The following is a 16,369-nucleotide window of genomic DNA, read 5'->3' as shown; positions in this document are numbered from 1 at the left end:
GCAATAATCAAATCAAAGATACTTTCTATTATCAATCTGCTTTGCCGCGAAAATTGCTCTTAAACGACAAGAGGCAGCCAAACCCCCGCCCCACCCTTACCGCCAGCTGCCTGCCACAAACTGAATTTTCTGACAATTTTTTTTGTGTGTTGGCTTTTGCCCGCTTGTTTGGTTTGTGGCACACTTGATGCCACCGCAAAGTGAAAATTTAGCTTAACCCCAACCCCCCCAACACACACACATTACAGGGGTGGGGGGCGAAGCAGCTGCTGTCAGACGGGGACTCTCCATCCCAGCACCCGTTCCTGTGCCACCTTTTAACTTGTTTGTTTGCGGCTTTTGGCTTGTTGGGCGCTCTTTTGCGTTTTCCATGTGCCCGCATATCAATTATCGACTCGAATTTACGCTCTGTCTTCGTCTCTGCTCTGCTCTGCTCCTGGCGCTCTTTTTTTGCGCGCTGCAATTTTCCTAAGGACTGCAAGGACGGGGTGGGGGACTACTCCAGACTACTCCGGCTACAGCTCTTGGCCACGGCTCCTGGCTACGGCTGCTGGCTGTAAGTTCAAGTGCAAGAGGATGCAGAGGAGGAGGATGGTTTGGAAACAACAAAAAAATTGGTCAGACGGAGGCCATGCAATGCCATGCTGATCCCATTTCAAGGGGAAAAAAAGAAGGAAAAATAGAGGAAATTCCATTTGACACCCAGCGAAGAAAGACTAAAAAGAAGGTGCCACAATCCAGAGAGCGGAAGAACTGAAGAGCGAGAGCGAAACAGTGGCATGCAGCAAAGAAGAAAATTTAAGAATTTGCCTAGAAGAAATGCCTGAAATGCAGAGTTTATAGCAGAAGAAACAGCCAGTAGCCAGCATAAAGTGGCCAATCGGAAGACATAGTAAGGCATTCAAAGTGATGGCACAAATCATATGGGTTATTCCTGAATAGTTGCAGACTTGAGAGGATTTTTTAAATCATTATTCAAGCGTTGATTGCCCAGAGCTTTGCTGTTTTAGATTATTTCACACGTCTTCTAATTGAATTATTTCAAGCAGCATTTAAACTGCTTCCCCACACACAAGAAATGCAAACACACATCTATGTACTTATATACGCATATGTATATTTATGTATAAAGAATTTGCTGAAGCATCAGGTGTGGTTCGGGTCGAATGGGGGGCTGCATGCCACACCACCCACTACCCACTACCCACTGTGGCATCCAATTTTCAATCAAAGTGAAACTAAAGAGAAGACGAGAAAAAAACTGTTGCCCCGTTTCTGCTGTGTCTTGGGCTTGCCGATTATAATTTGTTGTTTGGCCAGGGATTCGGCATCAAACGGATTAGGATCACACGTCTGGACACATAATTGGAGCCCCGTCTCCTGCCATCTGCCACCTGCCACACCGTTGAACCGTTTGGCAATTTAAATCCTTTTTGGTGCAGACAGGACTCGAGGAGGGACGGACTTGCCACCGCTTTTGGCCTTGAATCTTTAATGTCAATAAGCCGGAACACACAAAAAATAACAGAAATATTATTGCCCTTTCGTTGGCCTCTCTGTTGTTCGTTCGTTCGTTCGTTTTGTTTGCAAATTGACTTGAGGCGCCTCCAGCTCTGACTCCCGCCTGCAACTTCTCTTTCCTCTTCGTACCTTATGTCTGTCTGTCTGTCTGTCTGTCTGTCTGTCTATCCCGCCTGCCTGCCCGCCTGCCTGCCTGCCTGTCCGCTTGTCTGTCCGCAATGAAATTGTCAAATTGTAGCCACGGAATTTCTTCGCCTTCGTGTTGAAAATTGCTGAAAGAAAGAAAAACTTTGGCGATTTGTGTGGAAGCCCCAAAACTTTGCAGCACTGCAGCACACAGTCGTTTCAGTGGCAGCCACAGTTGCACGGTTACGGGTTACGGGTTACAGTTACAGTTGCCACCCAATATAAAAGCCTGCCCGTGGTCGCTATACGCTATACGGTCTACGGTCTACGGTCTACGGCCTTTTGCTGATGACAAATTGTTGATTTAGAGCAGGACAATGGCCCCAGCCACAGTCACAGCCCCCGGCGAAGTCACCGCCCAACGCCCATCAAACCAAACTCATTTACACGAAAGCCAGAGACAATGTCGGAGGCCCCATAGACGTACAATTATTTGTGGAAGATATGCTGCACATTGTTTATTATCTTCTGCGACTCGATTATATATTATACGTGCTCGCATCTTTTAGATATTTTTAAGCAATCAACTAATAATTAATGACAAGCAAACAGATTACTTTGACAGGCAAAATGTAATGGAAACAAGTTCCCTGTATCAGCTTTGTCCTCTCTTAAAATACTCCTTCAATACTCCTTGTGTGGCTTTTGGGGCTGGCTGTCGCAGCCTCTTCTGGTCCGCAGAGTGCGGGTTCTGTTTCCTGATTTTTATTTGTATTTATTGTACGTGTATAATCCCTGCTAATTGTTTGCTGTTGAATGAGCTGTTGGCTTTTGGCTTTTGGCTTTAAGCTGTGCTCTGATTACCGCCACCTTCTGCCCCTCCTCCTCCTGCTCCTGCCATCTCTAATGTTCGCTTAACTTTTCTTTGCTTTTAATTAGCCCTCTGCTCGCGGCTCTCGCTTCTACGTTCCATGCTCTGTGTCATCCATTTGGCCCCCTGCCCACACTCCTTTGCGCGCTCCTTCGCATTCTCTGTAATCAAATCCGCGCTGCGTCACAAAGTATTTTTCTCGCATACTTTCGAAGCGCGCGAAAAGGGCGACAAAAATTATCTAAAAATATTTGTAAAATTGCTTAAATTGTTGTTTATTTTTTATATTTTTTTTTGTTGTATCCTGTTGCTGTTGCTATATGAAATATTATGCGTTTGGCTGGAGTGGAAGGGGTGGGGAGAGCTGGCAGCAGCAGCAGAAAGGGTTCAAAAGGGTACAAAAAAAAAGGGCTGACTGGAAACATGCACAGGAAACTGTGGCTAACGATGCTGCTGCTGCTGCTGCTGCTGCTGTTGCTGTTGTTGCTGCTGCTGGGGCATGCCCCACACACCATACCATACCAATTCATGGAGGAGGTTGTGTCTATCAGACAACACCGAAAAAACACCTAACAAACTTTTGCTTTCAAGTTGAATGAAGTGTCAGCCGAGAGTCTGGTTTTGGATTCTGGATTTTGGGTTTTGGGTTTTTGGGTTTTGCAGGACTTTTTTGGTGACTGGAAGGAAGTGCTTGTTAAACTGCATCCGGCTGTCATCTAATTGCAGACACACACACACACAAACTCCTGTACTATATTCCGTATATATATTTATTTATGGGCTCGTTTTTCCATCTTCTGATTGCAGAATGCCAGCCGAATGAGTACCGTTGCCGCAGTGGACATTGCATTGATGCGGGCAAGCGCTGCGACTATCGCGAGGACTGTCCCGATGGCGATGATGAGAACGAAGAGTGCCGTAAGTGCCAACTGCTGTGTGGGGTCACCCACAAGTGTAGCTACTATTTATAACTGTATACTGTATCCTGTATCTAGTGCTAATAACCCATCGAAAATCGATCGAAACCCTAGGCTAAGACACACCTTTTTTTAGCTGTAAGCCAGGGGGAAACACTCGCTGAATACTAACCAAAAAAAACATCTCACTAACCTATGTATACCTCTCTCTCTCTCTCTCTCTCTCTCTCTCTGTCACTCTGTGTGTTTTTGCTTGCCCCCAAAACCCCCAACAATAACTGCAACAACCATATCGATATACTAACAACCTGCCACACCAAAACAAACCAACAACAACTAACCCATAGCCGCCGCCTGCAGTGGCATGGAGTACCAGTGCCGCGACGGCACGCGCTGCATCAGCGTCAGCCAACAGTGTGACGGCCATGCCGATTGCAGCGACGGCGACGACGAAGAGCACTGCGACGGAAGTGAGTAGCCAGCGATCAGTGAATCATTCATCCACTCATACCCAATCAACCATCATCAACTCTGTTGTCATTCATCTTTGATTCCACTCCGATTGTTTGTGTCTCCATGCTGCCCCGCCCCCCGAGTAGTTGTGCCCAAGCTGCGGTATACCTGCCCCAAGGGCAAGTTCACCTGCCGGGATCTGAGCTGCATTTCGATTGTTCATCGATGCGACGGTCGCGCCGATTGTCCGCACGATCGTTCCGATGAGGAAGGCTGTCGTAGGTGTTCCCCCCCCACCAAATTTCAGACGCTTTTCCCTTCAATAGTCCACCCACCTTCTCTCTCTCTCTGTCTCTCTGCCCACGCTCACTCTTTTTGGACGCAGCCTGTCTGTACGACAAGTGGCAGTGCGATGACGGCACCTGCATTGCCAAGGAGCTGCTCTGCAATGGCAACATCGATTGTCCCGAGGACATATCCGATGAGCGCTACTGCGAGGGTGAGTATACGTAGAACAAAACGAAACAAAAAACCAAAAATGTGTTGCTCAATGGCTTTCGCTTGGAAGGAAGAGAGGTAAGTGCCCTTCCTTCTCTCTCACCCTATGACCCTTGCTGTCCCTGTCACGCATTCAATCACACACACTTCACACACATCACACTAGCCCAAAAAAAATGCAAGAAAGAAAACGAGAACACGAGTGCTATTCCGATCGTCATGCAGGTGGCTTTGGTGTCGTTGACGATGAGCAGTGTCGGTTCGATGAGTTCCGATGCGGCACTGGTGAGTGCATACCGATGCGTCAGGTGTGCGATAACATATACGATTGCAACGATTACACAGACGAGATCAGCTGTGGTAAGTCCGGAGAAAGTACCGAGTACTCTCTCTCCTCTCTCTCTCTCTTTGTTTGTTTCTGTGTTTCTACGTCTCTGTGTGTGTATATCTATCTATCGATAAGCGATAAGCGATAATCGATAAGCGATAATTGTGTATTTATCGAGTTTTCTCTCTCTGTCTCTGTTTTGCTTTTGCTACCCCTTTTGCTGCTCCTCTTTTTTGGTAAACTAAAATCCTTGGTGCTGGTAAATCGTATCGCTGTTCTTCTGTTGTCTTTTGTGTGCTCTCTTCTCGACTCTCTTTACTCTTTACCCTTCTACGTTTCGCTTCGCAACGATTGCCAATCGTTATCGGAAACTATCGCTTGCTTTACGTGCTGTACGCGATAAGTGTTAAGTGTGGCCGAAAACGAGAGATATCTCTCTCTCTCTCCGTGTCTCTCTTTGATTTTTTCAATTTTAACACCAAACATTTTATTTCTCTTCCCCCCGCCCCAACCCCCTCTCGGTTATGGTTATCGAATGTAAAAAACAAAAAATCCAACAAATCCAACAAATCCAAATTAATCGATTAATCGCACGTCAACCCTGTATTGGAACAACTGCGAATGCAACTGCAACTGCAACAACAAACAACGTCATCATTGGCTCGAAACAACAACAAAAACAATACAACAAATACAAACAAAATTCTTGCATGAATCCCCCACCGCCCCCATGAAAAACCCAATGAAAAACCCAACGGTCTGCATGCGGTTATCGGTTATCGGTTATCCTCCCCCCTCCCCTTACGCCACATAACCAACATAACGAAATCAATCAATGCGGCCCGGCCCATGCATGCGGCTAACCCTGAAATCTGTGGACAGACCTCTCCCGCGAAGAGGAAGACGCGGGGATTGGCATACCCTTAGAGCGCCCTCGACCGGCGCCCAAGCTGGGCCGCGACAACAACGAGGAGCTGGGCACTGAGTACCTGCCGGTGGGCAGGTACGACAAGGCTGATACCCAGAACAAGTGCGCCTCCAATCAATTCCACTGCGTCACCACGGACATCTGCATACCGCTGCACCTGCGCTGCGATGGCTTCTACCACTGCAACGACCTGAGCGACGAGGCGGACTGTGAGCGGTACCAGGCGCCGCCGAAGACGCGCAGGCCGCCAATTGTCAGCGTCACCACCGCATCGCCGTGGATCGTCTCACCCGGTGCGCTGGAGCGGAGCACCACTGACGGAGCAAGAGAAGGAGCAGGCGGAGGAGTAACGACACGACCACCGCCACAAACTGCCACTGCCACAACCACTAACCCAATAACAACGACCTACCCAGCAACAACAGCAACAATGATAGCGAGTAGGTGTCTTCCCACAGATGTAGTTTCTGTGGATGTAGCATGTAGCATACATTCTGGGGCCATTGGTGACGGGTAGCGCGTAACGGGTTAGCGGGAGTAAACAGCGGGTAACCGCCGAAGTGCATGCCATGTTTGAAACATTGAAACCTACTTTAGCTTTTAATTTATATATATGTATATATTTTTTATAATTGATATGCCTCATACATCGTGCTCTCTCCTTCTCCACTGCCACAAACACTCTCTGGCTATCTCTATTTCAACCACATTATCTCTCTTTCTCTCTCTCTCTCGGTCACGTTCGGGCTTGTTAAATTATTATTGCCATGATTATATGCCCTGTTGTGTCACCCATCCATCAACACCAACCAAACCAAACCACAAACACAAACACAAACAAATACATTTAGCCTACTCATCATCATCATCATCATCGCCATCATCAGGGCCAAGCATTTGCCTCGAAAACATCGAATTCGCGTGCCACAATCGTGATTGCATACCGATTGAGAGCGTCTGCGACGGCATCGCTGACTGTGGCCATCACGAAGACGAGGACTATGCTCTGTGCAACTGCAGCAGCGACAAGGTGAGCCACCAGTCACCACCATACAAATCATTCATACAAATCATACACCCCATCCCCAAACTTACAGTGCGTTGTTTAGTCTTCGAATATCGATTGCAAGCGATAGCTGGCTGCTCTCGATTACTGTACGATAATTTAATTACACAACTCAATCGATTAGCGATAACGCAAAGCTTCCAGTCACTTTCATTCTGATCAGTGGTTGAGTAAACCGAACAGTTTACGTTAATTTAACTTATTCCAATCGATGACTGATTAAAATCGATAAATGGCTGTGGTCGATAAATTTCATCAATAAACTAAAATTTCGAGTTTTGTAAAAGCGATAACTAATGAAAATCGATGGCAGCCTTCAATCGATAACTAATACCAAACAAAGATTGACTTTAATCGATCAATTACTGCAATCGATGGCTGAATTCAAGTTTATACCAGTACTGACACGCACTGTACCTGCCACCCCCACACACACACACACACATACATCATCACACACACACACACATACTCATGCATTTTGTCCATGCAACACAGTACAAGTGTCAACGCGGCGGCGGTTGCATACCCAAGACGCAGGTCTGCGATGGCAAATCTCAGTGTCGCGATGGCAGCGATGAGAGTGCATGCCGTAAGTACTACTCTCTCTCTCTCTCTCTCATCTCTCTCTCCCCCCCTCTCTCTCTCTCTCCCACACTCTGTCTTCTTCGCACCTCTCTCTCTATGCCTTCCACCATTTCGCCACTTCACACAACAACATGACATGCAATGCTCTTTCCGCATATAGTCTAATAATTTCAGTCAAAAGTTAAATTGTGAGAGACCCAATGCTAATACCCGATTCTTGTCGATTGAATTTCAATATATAATCTAGACGTTTAAGTAGCCTTCTTAGCTAATTGGTTGATTTTGCTAACACGCTAGATGATGCACTCACCCCCTATCTATCCTAGTCCTAGCCCCCAATCTATACTCCTAGTCCTATTCCTTTCAAAACCTTTAACAAAGTATGGAACTTTGTTTTGCTAACTTTACTTTCTGTTTTTATCTCTCTTTCCACACATGATTTTTACTCTCGTTTTACGCTCTCCTGTACGCGCTGTACACGCTCTCTCCCACTGTCCTGTGTGTAAATGTCTATCCTGTACTCTGCTCTGATTATCCTGATACTCCCTCCTGCTGCTACTCTGCCACACTCTGCCGACTCGATCTTGATACATGATATCCGATCTGATATCTACTGCAACAAACACACACCATCACATCACCACAATCATCACAAAACAAAACCAAACAAAACCAAATCCCCCTACGAATCACACAACACACAGACTTCCAGGACAAGTTCAATAAGACCCGGCTGGGCGTCGAGTGCCTGAGCTTTCAGTATCAGTGCGGCGATGGTAGCTGCATATCGGGGTATAAGCGCTGCAACGGCATCACCGACTGTGCCGATGGGACCGACGAGTACAACTGTCTGTTTAATTACGAGGATGTTGACTACGGTAGACCCCCAACCACAAAATACCCAAGCTTAAAGTCCAAGACGTGCCCAATAACAATATCAAACTTTGAGCTTATGTGACCCCCCCCCCCCCCTTTGCATAACATTTCTCTCTCTCTCTCTCTTTTATATCTCTTTTATCTTTTATCAAAACTCGAAAAAACAAAAACCAAAACAAACAAAACACACACGAAAACTGCTCGCACAACATACACACGAAAACAGACACAGACCCGGACAACAATCCATTGAATGAATGTGATATCCTTGAGTTTGAATGTGACTTGGGTCAGTGTCTGCCGTTAGAGAAGAAGTGCGATGGCTATACGGACTGTGGCGACGAGACGGATGAGCTCGATTGCCCGGCCTTTACAGGTAAAAGCAAAAATAACGAGAACGAGAGAGTCTCACTCTCTCTCTCTCTCTTAAGTTTGGTGGTACAGGAGAGAAAACTAAAACTAAACAGCTAACACACAGCTAACATCTACATACATATCATATCCAGTCATATACCAGAAACCATATACCATATATCATCATTCACAGAGCATTGTCTAGAGAACGAGTTTGAGTGTGACGAGTATTGCATGCCGCGCGATCAGCTGTGCAACGGCATTGCCAACTGCAACGATGGCAGCGATGAGCGCAACTGTACTTTTTGCCGCGACGATGCATATCTGTAAGATTGTCCCAACATAACCCATCCCCCATGCCACATGCCCCATACCTATCCCCCCATTCCCATTCCCTGCCACAGCCCATGTACCCGACCAGCGACGATGGATAACATTTACTATTTCTTTACTCTTCCATGTAATGGGTAACACAAAAACAAACTCAAATACACGCACAAAACACCAAAATACCCCACCACCAACACCACCAACCACACTCATCATCGAATCCACATCAAAACATCATTCATCCGATAAACGATATTTATCGATAATCTGGCATCGATCAGCTGCAACACTGGCGAGTGCATTGCCGATAGTCAGCGGTGCAATGGCCAAGCGGACTGCTCCGATGCCAGCGATGAGCGCCACTGCGGTAAGACATGAAACATGAACCACACATCCACACATAGCTCCTCCCTCATCACATCCGGGCAGCACTTTCCACTGTACTTCCAAATTAATTGTACCATTTACCAAGTAGATACACGTAGATTCTGTTGGGGTTTCCAGTAGGGGTTTGCCTTTGCCACTGATTTAATCGCGTGATCGTAATGTTGATATTTTTATTGCTGTGATTTCAAGCGAGGCGGTTCGTCTGTCCACCGATTCTATTGGCCTGCAATGGTACATGCGTCCATCGGAGGATCCGCTGTGATGGCAAGCTGGATTGTATCGATGGCTTTGACGAGCGAAATTGTCCGACGGGTAACGAAATTCAAACAAGTTCAAACAATATTCCAAGTCTGTCACTTCACTTCTCACACTCTCTCTCTCTGTCTGCCGTCACTCGTTTCTTATTTCTCGCTTCTCTTTGAACTTTTCCAACACTTTTCCAGCTTCGATCAAAGAATCAGAGCAGATTATTTACCATATCTACAATGAACTTGAAATCTTGTGGCCCTTATCAAATCAGTTTTCTTTGCCTCAGACTTTTGCTACATAACTGAGAATATTTACTCTAGAGTACGTTTCGTTCATCGTTTGATATTTTTATCGTTCCATTATTGCGTTATCCAACACCATCAACCCACCATGATCAACACACAATTCACCAACACTCACCACCAACCACCAACTCTAAACAAAGATGTGAGAGGCGCTGCGGGCGTGCCCATATTAAAGTCCTGCCACCCAGTGTACCAATGGCAGTGTGCCAGCTCCGAGTGCATTGATCGCAAGCAGTTCTGCGACAATCGGAAGGATTGTCGGGATGGGTCGGACGAGTTTCCCGTCAATTGTATAGGAAATGGTAACCAAAGTCCAGTCTACCACACACACACACAGTCCCCCCGAACCCTTCATTATGCCATAGTTTGTATATATATATATATTATCGTATAGCCTATAAGATCTGCCCCACACTGGATCAGGTTTGTATATAATACACATGCATACATAATGTGACGATAGGAAAATAAATATTAAGTATTACGTATAACCCGTATAACCGTATAATCGAAGAAACATTCAGCTCATTCTGCTTTCTTGTCTCTCTCCCTTTACTCTTAAATAATGTTCAACCAACACACAAAATATGCAACACAAAATAAATATATCAACATACACCATACAACATACAACATTCCATGCATGGCCTGCATCTGCCTCTGCATCTGCATCTGCCTTGCGCTTCATAGCCACCACACGACTAACCGCCGCCGATTGCAGTTCGGATCAGTTCTTCTGCGACGATTCGTGCCTCAATCACTCCATACGCTGCAACGGTGTGTCCGACTGCAGCGATGGCAGGGACGAGCATGGCTGCCACCATACCATACAACCACCATCCAGCCACTACCCGACCCACCGGCCCTGTCCGATCCACCAATGCCCCATCAGCGGCAGGTGCTACTCGGAGAGTGAGCGCTGCGATCGTCGCCGTCATTGCGAGGATGGTTCCGACGAAGCCAATTGTAAGTTATCCTCACTCTTCATCTGTCTGTCTGTCAGCCAACATAACATAACATAACATCACCAATATGTGGGGATGATCTTGGTTTAGAGTTTAAGCAGGGATCGATCACTGATCTGATCGATGAATGGATATAAAGCTGCATGTCCATCACAAATCTAACTTGTTGTCATACGATTACTGATCAACCAAATGGGCAGATGGATTCCAGAGCATGCTTTCATTGAAGATCCAATTAAAGACTCTCAATTAAGCTCTCAATAAGATAACCAAAAATATTATTAAGCAATATTAAGCAACAAGGGAACTCGCGCAGATCTCTCTGTATAAATTATTATTTTGATTTGAGCACAGTATTTGTATCTCTGTGTATGTATCTCTGTATCTGTAAGCACATGTCTGGCTTCTGGCACCAAGAGGCATCTTGATATCCACTGATGTACATTCGTATTTATCATTTGCTAATCTCTGCTGTGTGTTTTTCTTTCTCTTTTCCGTCTCTCTACATTTTTACTCTCCTCACTTTCACTTTCACTTTGACTCTTCTTCTCTCTCACCTTCTTCCATATACTCGAATTATTATGCTTTGATTTTTGTTCACTGTCATTGTTTGTGTGTGTCATTCTATTTTTATTTCGCTGCACCATAAAACCAATCAACCCACCACACACACTCAATAAACCACACACACACACAGGTACTGAATGCAAGGATCATGAATTCTTGTGTTTCGATCGACAATTCTGCATAAACGCGACACAGCACTGCGATGGCTACTACGACTGCAAAGACTTTTCCGATGAACAGAATTGCATTGGTTAATAAACAGCTTCCTATTTGTTTTAGCCCTCCCCACAAATAGTAGTTTATGTATTCCACCCCACCCAGTTGTAGTTTTAAGTATTTTATATCTTATGTCTTATGATTTCCCCTTTTAAGTTTCGCTTTTAAGATGGACCCCGCTTTGGCATGCTTCCAAACATGTGTATGCACTTTCTTTTGTCTTTTTTTTTTGTTTTTTTTTTTTCGGTTACTCCTCCAGATGTTGCAGCAGTTAACCCTCCTCCAGCCTGAACTTCAACCCATCAACTAATTGTCTTGTTTATTTTTTTACCCCCGTGCCAATCGTGCCAAAACAGGCTGTGCCTCCAATCAATTCCGTTGCCACAACGGCGACTGTGTCCCCTATTCGTCCACCTGCGATGGCATACCACAGTGCCGCGATGGCTCCGATGAGCTGGAGTGCGGCGGCTCGCTCGAGTGCCTGCCGAACCAATTCCGTTGCAACAATGGCCAGTGCGTGAGCGCCACGGTGCGTTGCAATGGCAAGACCGACTGCCAGGACAGCTCCGATGAGCAGAATTGCGGTAAGTATCGCAATCATCCATCTCCATCCAATCACACACACACACACACACACATATCGAACACATCCAATCAACGTCATGTGCCTACTACGCTCCGCCTATTGCCCCATGATAAGCTCGCCATCCAGAGGCCGATGCAACAGCTGCCACAAGTGGCACAAGCACCACCACCACCACTAGCAGCAGCACCACCACAACAGCCAGTCCAGGTCCAGGTCCTGGTCCAGGTCCTGGTCCAGTGATCGCAAGCAGTGGTCCCCCACTGCGTATCATCTGTCCGGCGACATCTTTTCGGTGCGAGAATGGGCCGTGCATTGCCCTGGGACTGCGCTGCAATGGGCTGGTCGACTGTCCGTACGACAGCAGCGATGAGGCGGACTGTGGTCTGATCAGCAATGAGATCGAGCGTAAGTCGCCAGCGACCCGAAAACAAAAGAAAAACAACCAAAAAGAAGGACATCAAACTGTCGTCTCACACCCTCCAAAAAGTAGATACTAACTGAGCAAAATTAAAAGAAAAAGCAACAGCAAAAGCTTTGGGCTATGGCTATCGCAATATACATACCTACATAACATAATCCATACTTTTGAATCTTTCCATCTTATCTATCGTATCATCTCTGTGATCCTCGCTAACATCAACTAAAACAACTTCTGTGCCAATTCGGTCGACTCAATGAACTAATTGACGGATTTAATTTGTATTTTGGCAGCCAACGAGCCGGGACGCACCACCAATCAATTGAATCTCAAGACATATCCCGACAGCCAGATCATCAAGGAGCGTAAGTATCTAACACCGATCTAACACCGATCGAACCACTCTTTGCCGTTCGCCACTATATATGTGTATATGTTCGTTCTATACGTTTCTTCGATTCTACATAATGTTGTACCATTACTACTTACTTTTAAAATGCTTAACCCACAACCAAATACCAATGACCATAACCCATAATATGTTAAACAAACAAAATACAACCCGCAGGATATATTAGGGAGGGTAAGTCGGCCTAACTACTACTCGTACTCCCACACTCCTACTATATGCATCTATGCATACATGCAATACAATATACATACATACATATATATCATACATATATCATATCTCGCAAATAACTGTCAACATTTTTCTGCATTGCGGTCTCTGGTCTCTGAAAAAATAACAGAAGCACACAACGGACACTCGCTCCCGCTGCCACTCTGAGCAGAACACTTTTGCTCTCTTCGCTTGTGCTTGAGCCGAGACACGCTCGTCTCTCACAATAGCAACCTAAAGAGAGAGGCACATTTGATCAAGCGCGCGCTCGCAGAAAAAGTGTCTGCAGTGTCTAAAACAAAACAAGTGTCTGCGAAAAGTAATTTTAGTTTTGTTCGTTCCTATTATTGTGTAGGAACATTTGAATACAAGTAAACTTTCTATTAAACAGAGTTAAGCTTAGCCACAAACAAGGAATTCGCATTCTCCGCAGTTGGAGAGCAAAAGACACATTTTTGCGTTCGCTCGTGGCGTCGTTGCGCAGTAACGAAACTTCGCTCTTTGCTTGAGTGAAGAGCGAAATGAGCAACGACATGTCCTATCATGACTCTTCTGTCTACATTCGCACAATGTGTCCGTAAATGAGACGAAAGTGTTGACAGTTTTTATGATATTATTATGATATTCGTATGATATATTATATATGCATATGCATATGTGTGTGTATTTATGTATTACACACGGTAAAAACCAACACCAACACGAGCACCACCCGAACCAGCACGAACCATTGGCTCGACAAATGGAGTTGTAAATTGAGAGTCGAAATTGAACCACTGAACTGCTATCCATCCCAGCCTGTTGAACCCCCCCGAACCCCTTGAAACCTTGCACGTCCCCTGAGCTCTGTCCGCTGTTGGCTTATTTCTAACACTCGTGTTCTCTCTGCTGTGTAGGCCGCGAGGTGATCTTCCGTTGCCGTGACGAGGGACCATTCCGCGCCAAGGTACGTTGGACACGGCCCGGCGGCCAGCCACTGCCACCAGGCTTCACCGATCGCAGCGGACGCTTGGAGATACCCAATATACGCGTAAGTCTTTAGCCCTTGAGAACCCAAGAAGCTTTCGAGCCTCATTTACACTTTTTGCATTTTTCCAGCTGGAGGACTCCGGCACCTATGTGTGCGAGGCTGTCGGCTATCCGAGCTACCAGCAGGGCCAGCAGGTCACCGTTCACCTCACCGTCGAGCGCTGTAAGTATCCTTCAGAAGGGTGGGGTGCTGGGGGATATTTGTAGACCTCAAAGTTGAATCCATTCCAACACGCATGCAGCCTGGGGCGAGCACAAGTACGAGGAGCTCAAATCGAGTCGCATCCGGTATGGCACAGTGCCGCACATTGATCTCGAGTTCTTCGGTCTAGGTAGGCTTGTGTGACTCGTCTCTCCCGCGTCACATGGTGGGGGGGTAATAAGTGCAAACTAACTGTTAACTTTCTCTTTCTCTCTTCCCATCCCCTATGCCGCTTGGCTGTGGGCCTGGTAAGCCGGTTGGCCCGTTGGCCCGCGTCCCACCACAAGCTCTAGCTGTACTGACTCCTTGCCTGTTCTCTGTACTCCCTGCCAGATAACGACTTGGGCTCGCGTCCGAGCACAGCCTGCAGCCAGTACCAGGCCACGTGCATGAACGGCGACTGCATTGACAAGAGCAACATCTGCGATGGCATTCCACACTGTGCGGATGGCTCCGATGAGCACAGCTGCAGCCACGGCCGCAAGTGCCAGCCGAATCAGTTCCTCTGCAGCAACTCCAAGTGCGTGGACCGCACCTGGCGCTGCGATGGCGAGAACGACTGTGGCGACAACTCCGATGAGACCTCCTGCGATGCCCAGCCCAGCGGCGCACCTTGCCGCTTCAGCGAGTTCCAGTGCCGCAGCGGCCACTGCATACCCAAGAGCTTCCAGTGCGACGAGGTCTCCGACTGTTTCGATGGCAGTGATGAAGTCGGCTGCAGTAAGTAATCCAACAATATCCAACAATCCCTAACTGACAGACTGAAGACTAGTTCAAAGACTTGAGCTGAGATTTCTTCCTGAAACTGAACCCAAAGAAGGCTTCTGTAGTTCCAACTGCCACAGGCTAGGACTATCAAAATAAATCAGATCACATTACCCTTGCGCTTTTAGTTCACAAGTTGCTATCCGTAGGAGTCCCAAAAATTCAGTTCGTCCAGCAGTCGCTTGAAAATTTATCCGATTAAATTCCGGAAAATCTCGGTAAATTCGGCAAAAATTCGCGCACAAATGTCGAACGAATCAAACGACGAAACAAGCTCCATAACCTCCATAACCTCCTTGTTTGATTCCGCCGACGAGGAAACTGCGGCTAGTGGAAGTGGCAGCGACGGCGACGGCGATGCCAGCAACCACGCACCGCGCGAAAAGTCAGCCTTCGAGCTGTTCCTTCAATATAGGAATGTCCCCACGATGAATTTAGTGTGCGAGAACTTGCTGTTGAGCATCCGCAACTACTTCCTGGCCCTCGTGGGCACCGAGCACTTTGCACAGCTGTCGGTCACTCATCTGGAAACGATGCTGATGAGTGACCGGCTGGGCATCAATCAGGAGTTGGAGGCCTTCTTCGTGGTCCTCCACTGGGTGAAGCAGTCGCCGCCGGAGCGCCAACAGCACATTGGGCGCCTGATGGCGTGCGTCCGCTTCCAGTGGATTCCGGTGGACATCCTCTACAAGCTGCGCACCGCCGCATTGGTCCCGGAGCTGACTGGCTCATTCGGAGTGCCCGAAGTTGCCGAGACGCTGCTGCCCCTCGTCACATATGGCCTGTGGTATGCCAGTCTGCTGAGCGCCTATCATGGCAACCACGCGGCCTTCGAGGAGTTGTGCAACGCCAACGATGTGACGCTGGTGTATCCGCGGAAGTACGTCTACCACAAGGATTGCCCCTACCACGTGTACGAGCTGGGCACCGGCCCGTTGCCGGCGGTTGCCTGCTGTGCCAAGGCGTTCCACGACTACATCGACAGCCTGCAGCCGGTCTGGGAGGGCGAGGGGCCGCCAAGCAAGGGCGATGCACTCGTCGAGGATGCCCAGACAGACGGACTTGGGCCACTAGGCCCCACACAACCAACCAACTAACTGATTACTGGCAGCAATCCCCACACTTTATTTACATCTCAGTGATGTGTCGGTACATAATTTACACACTTAATAACATAGATTTAATCTATTACAATATTAAAA

General features: G+C 47.1%; 1 protein-coding gene across 15 annotated transcripts in view; it reads left to right on the top strand.

Moving 5' to 3' along the window:
* LOC111075953 (basement membrane-specific heparan sulfate proteoglycan core protein) overlaps positions 1-16,369 on the top strand; it is a 44,201-nt gene that overhangs the window by 18,392 nt on the left and 9,440 nt on the right. Inside the window, exons 3-21 of one of the 15 annotated variants that reach the window (XM_041594494.1) lie at positions 3,326-3,436; positions 3,783-3,905; positions 4,612-4,746; positions 6,494-6,672; positions 7,207-7,300; positions 8,001-8,174; positions 8,399-8,548; positions 8,720-8,852; positions 9,138-9,223; positions 9,433-9,555; positions 9,938-10,099; positions 10,488-10,763; positions 11,902-12,129; positions 12,246-12,536; positions 12,843-12,914; positions 13,118-13,132; positions 14,068-14,201; positions 14,270-14,363; positions 14,736-15,122. In XM_041594494.1, the coding sequence (XP_041450428.1) occupies positions 3,326-3,436; positions 3,783-3,905; positions 4,612-4,746; positions 6,494-6,672; positions 7,207-7,300; positions 8,001-8,174; positions 8,399-8,548; positions 8,720-8,852; positions 9,138-9,223; positions 9,433-9,555; positions 9,938-10,099; positions 10,488-10,763; positions 11,902-12,129; positions 12,246-12,536; positions 12,843-12,914; positions 13,118-13,132; positions 14,068-14,201; positions 14,270-14,363; positions 14,736-15,122 (2,967 nt within the window). Of the gene's footprint in view, positions 1-3,325; positions 3,437-3,782; positions 3,906-4,034; positions 4,167-4,273; positions 4,388-4,611; positions 4,747-5,596; positions 6,083-6,493; positions 6,673-7,206; positions 7,301-8,000; positions 8,175-8,398; positions 8,549-8,719; positions 8,853-9,137; positions 9,224-9,432; positions 9,556-9,937; positions 10,100-10,487; positions 10,764-11,901; positions 12,130-12,245; positions 12,537-12,842; positions 12,915-13,117; positions 13,133-14,067; positions 14,202-14,269; positions 14,364-14,735; positions 15,123-16,369 lie in introns of all 15 variants that reach the window. The other 14 variants (XM_041594495.1, XM_041594497.1, XM_041594499.1 and 11 more) reach the window with 14 other exon arrangements.

This window comes from Drosophila obscura, unplaced genomic scaffold (assembly GCF_018151105.1).
Source record: "Drosophila obscura isolate BZ-5 IFL unplaced genomic scaffold, ASM1815110v1 contig_29, whole genome shotgun sequence".
Taxonomy (NCBI): domain Eukaryota; kingdom Metazoa; phylum Arthropoda; class Insecta; order Diptera; family Drosophilidae; genus Drosophila; species Drosophila obscura.
Note: the sequence above shows the minus strand (reverse complement) of the source record. Positions and strands in the feature narration are given on the sequence as shown.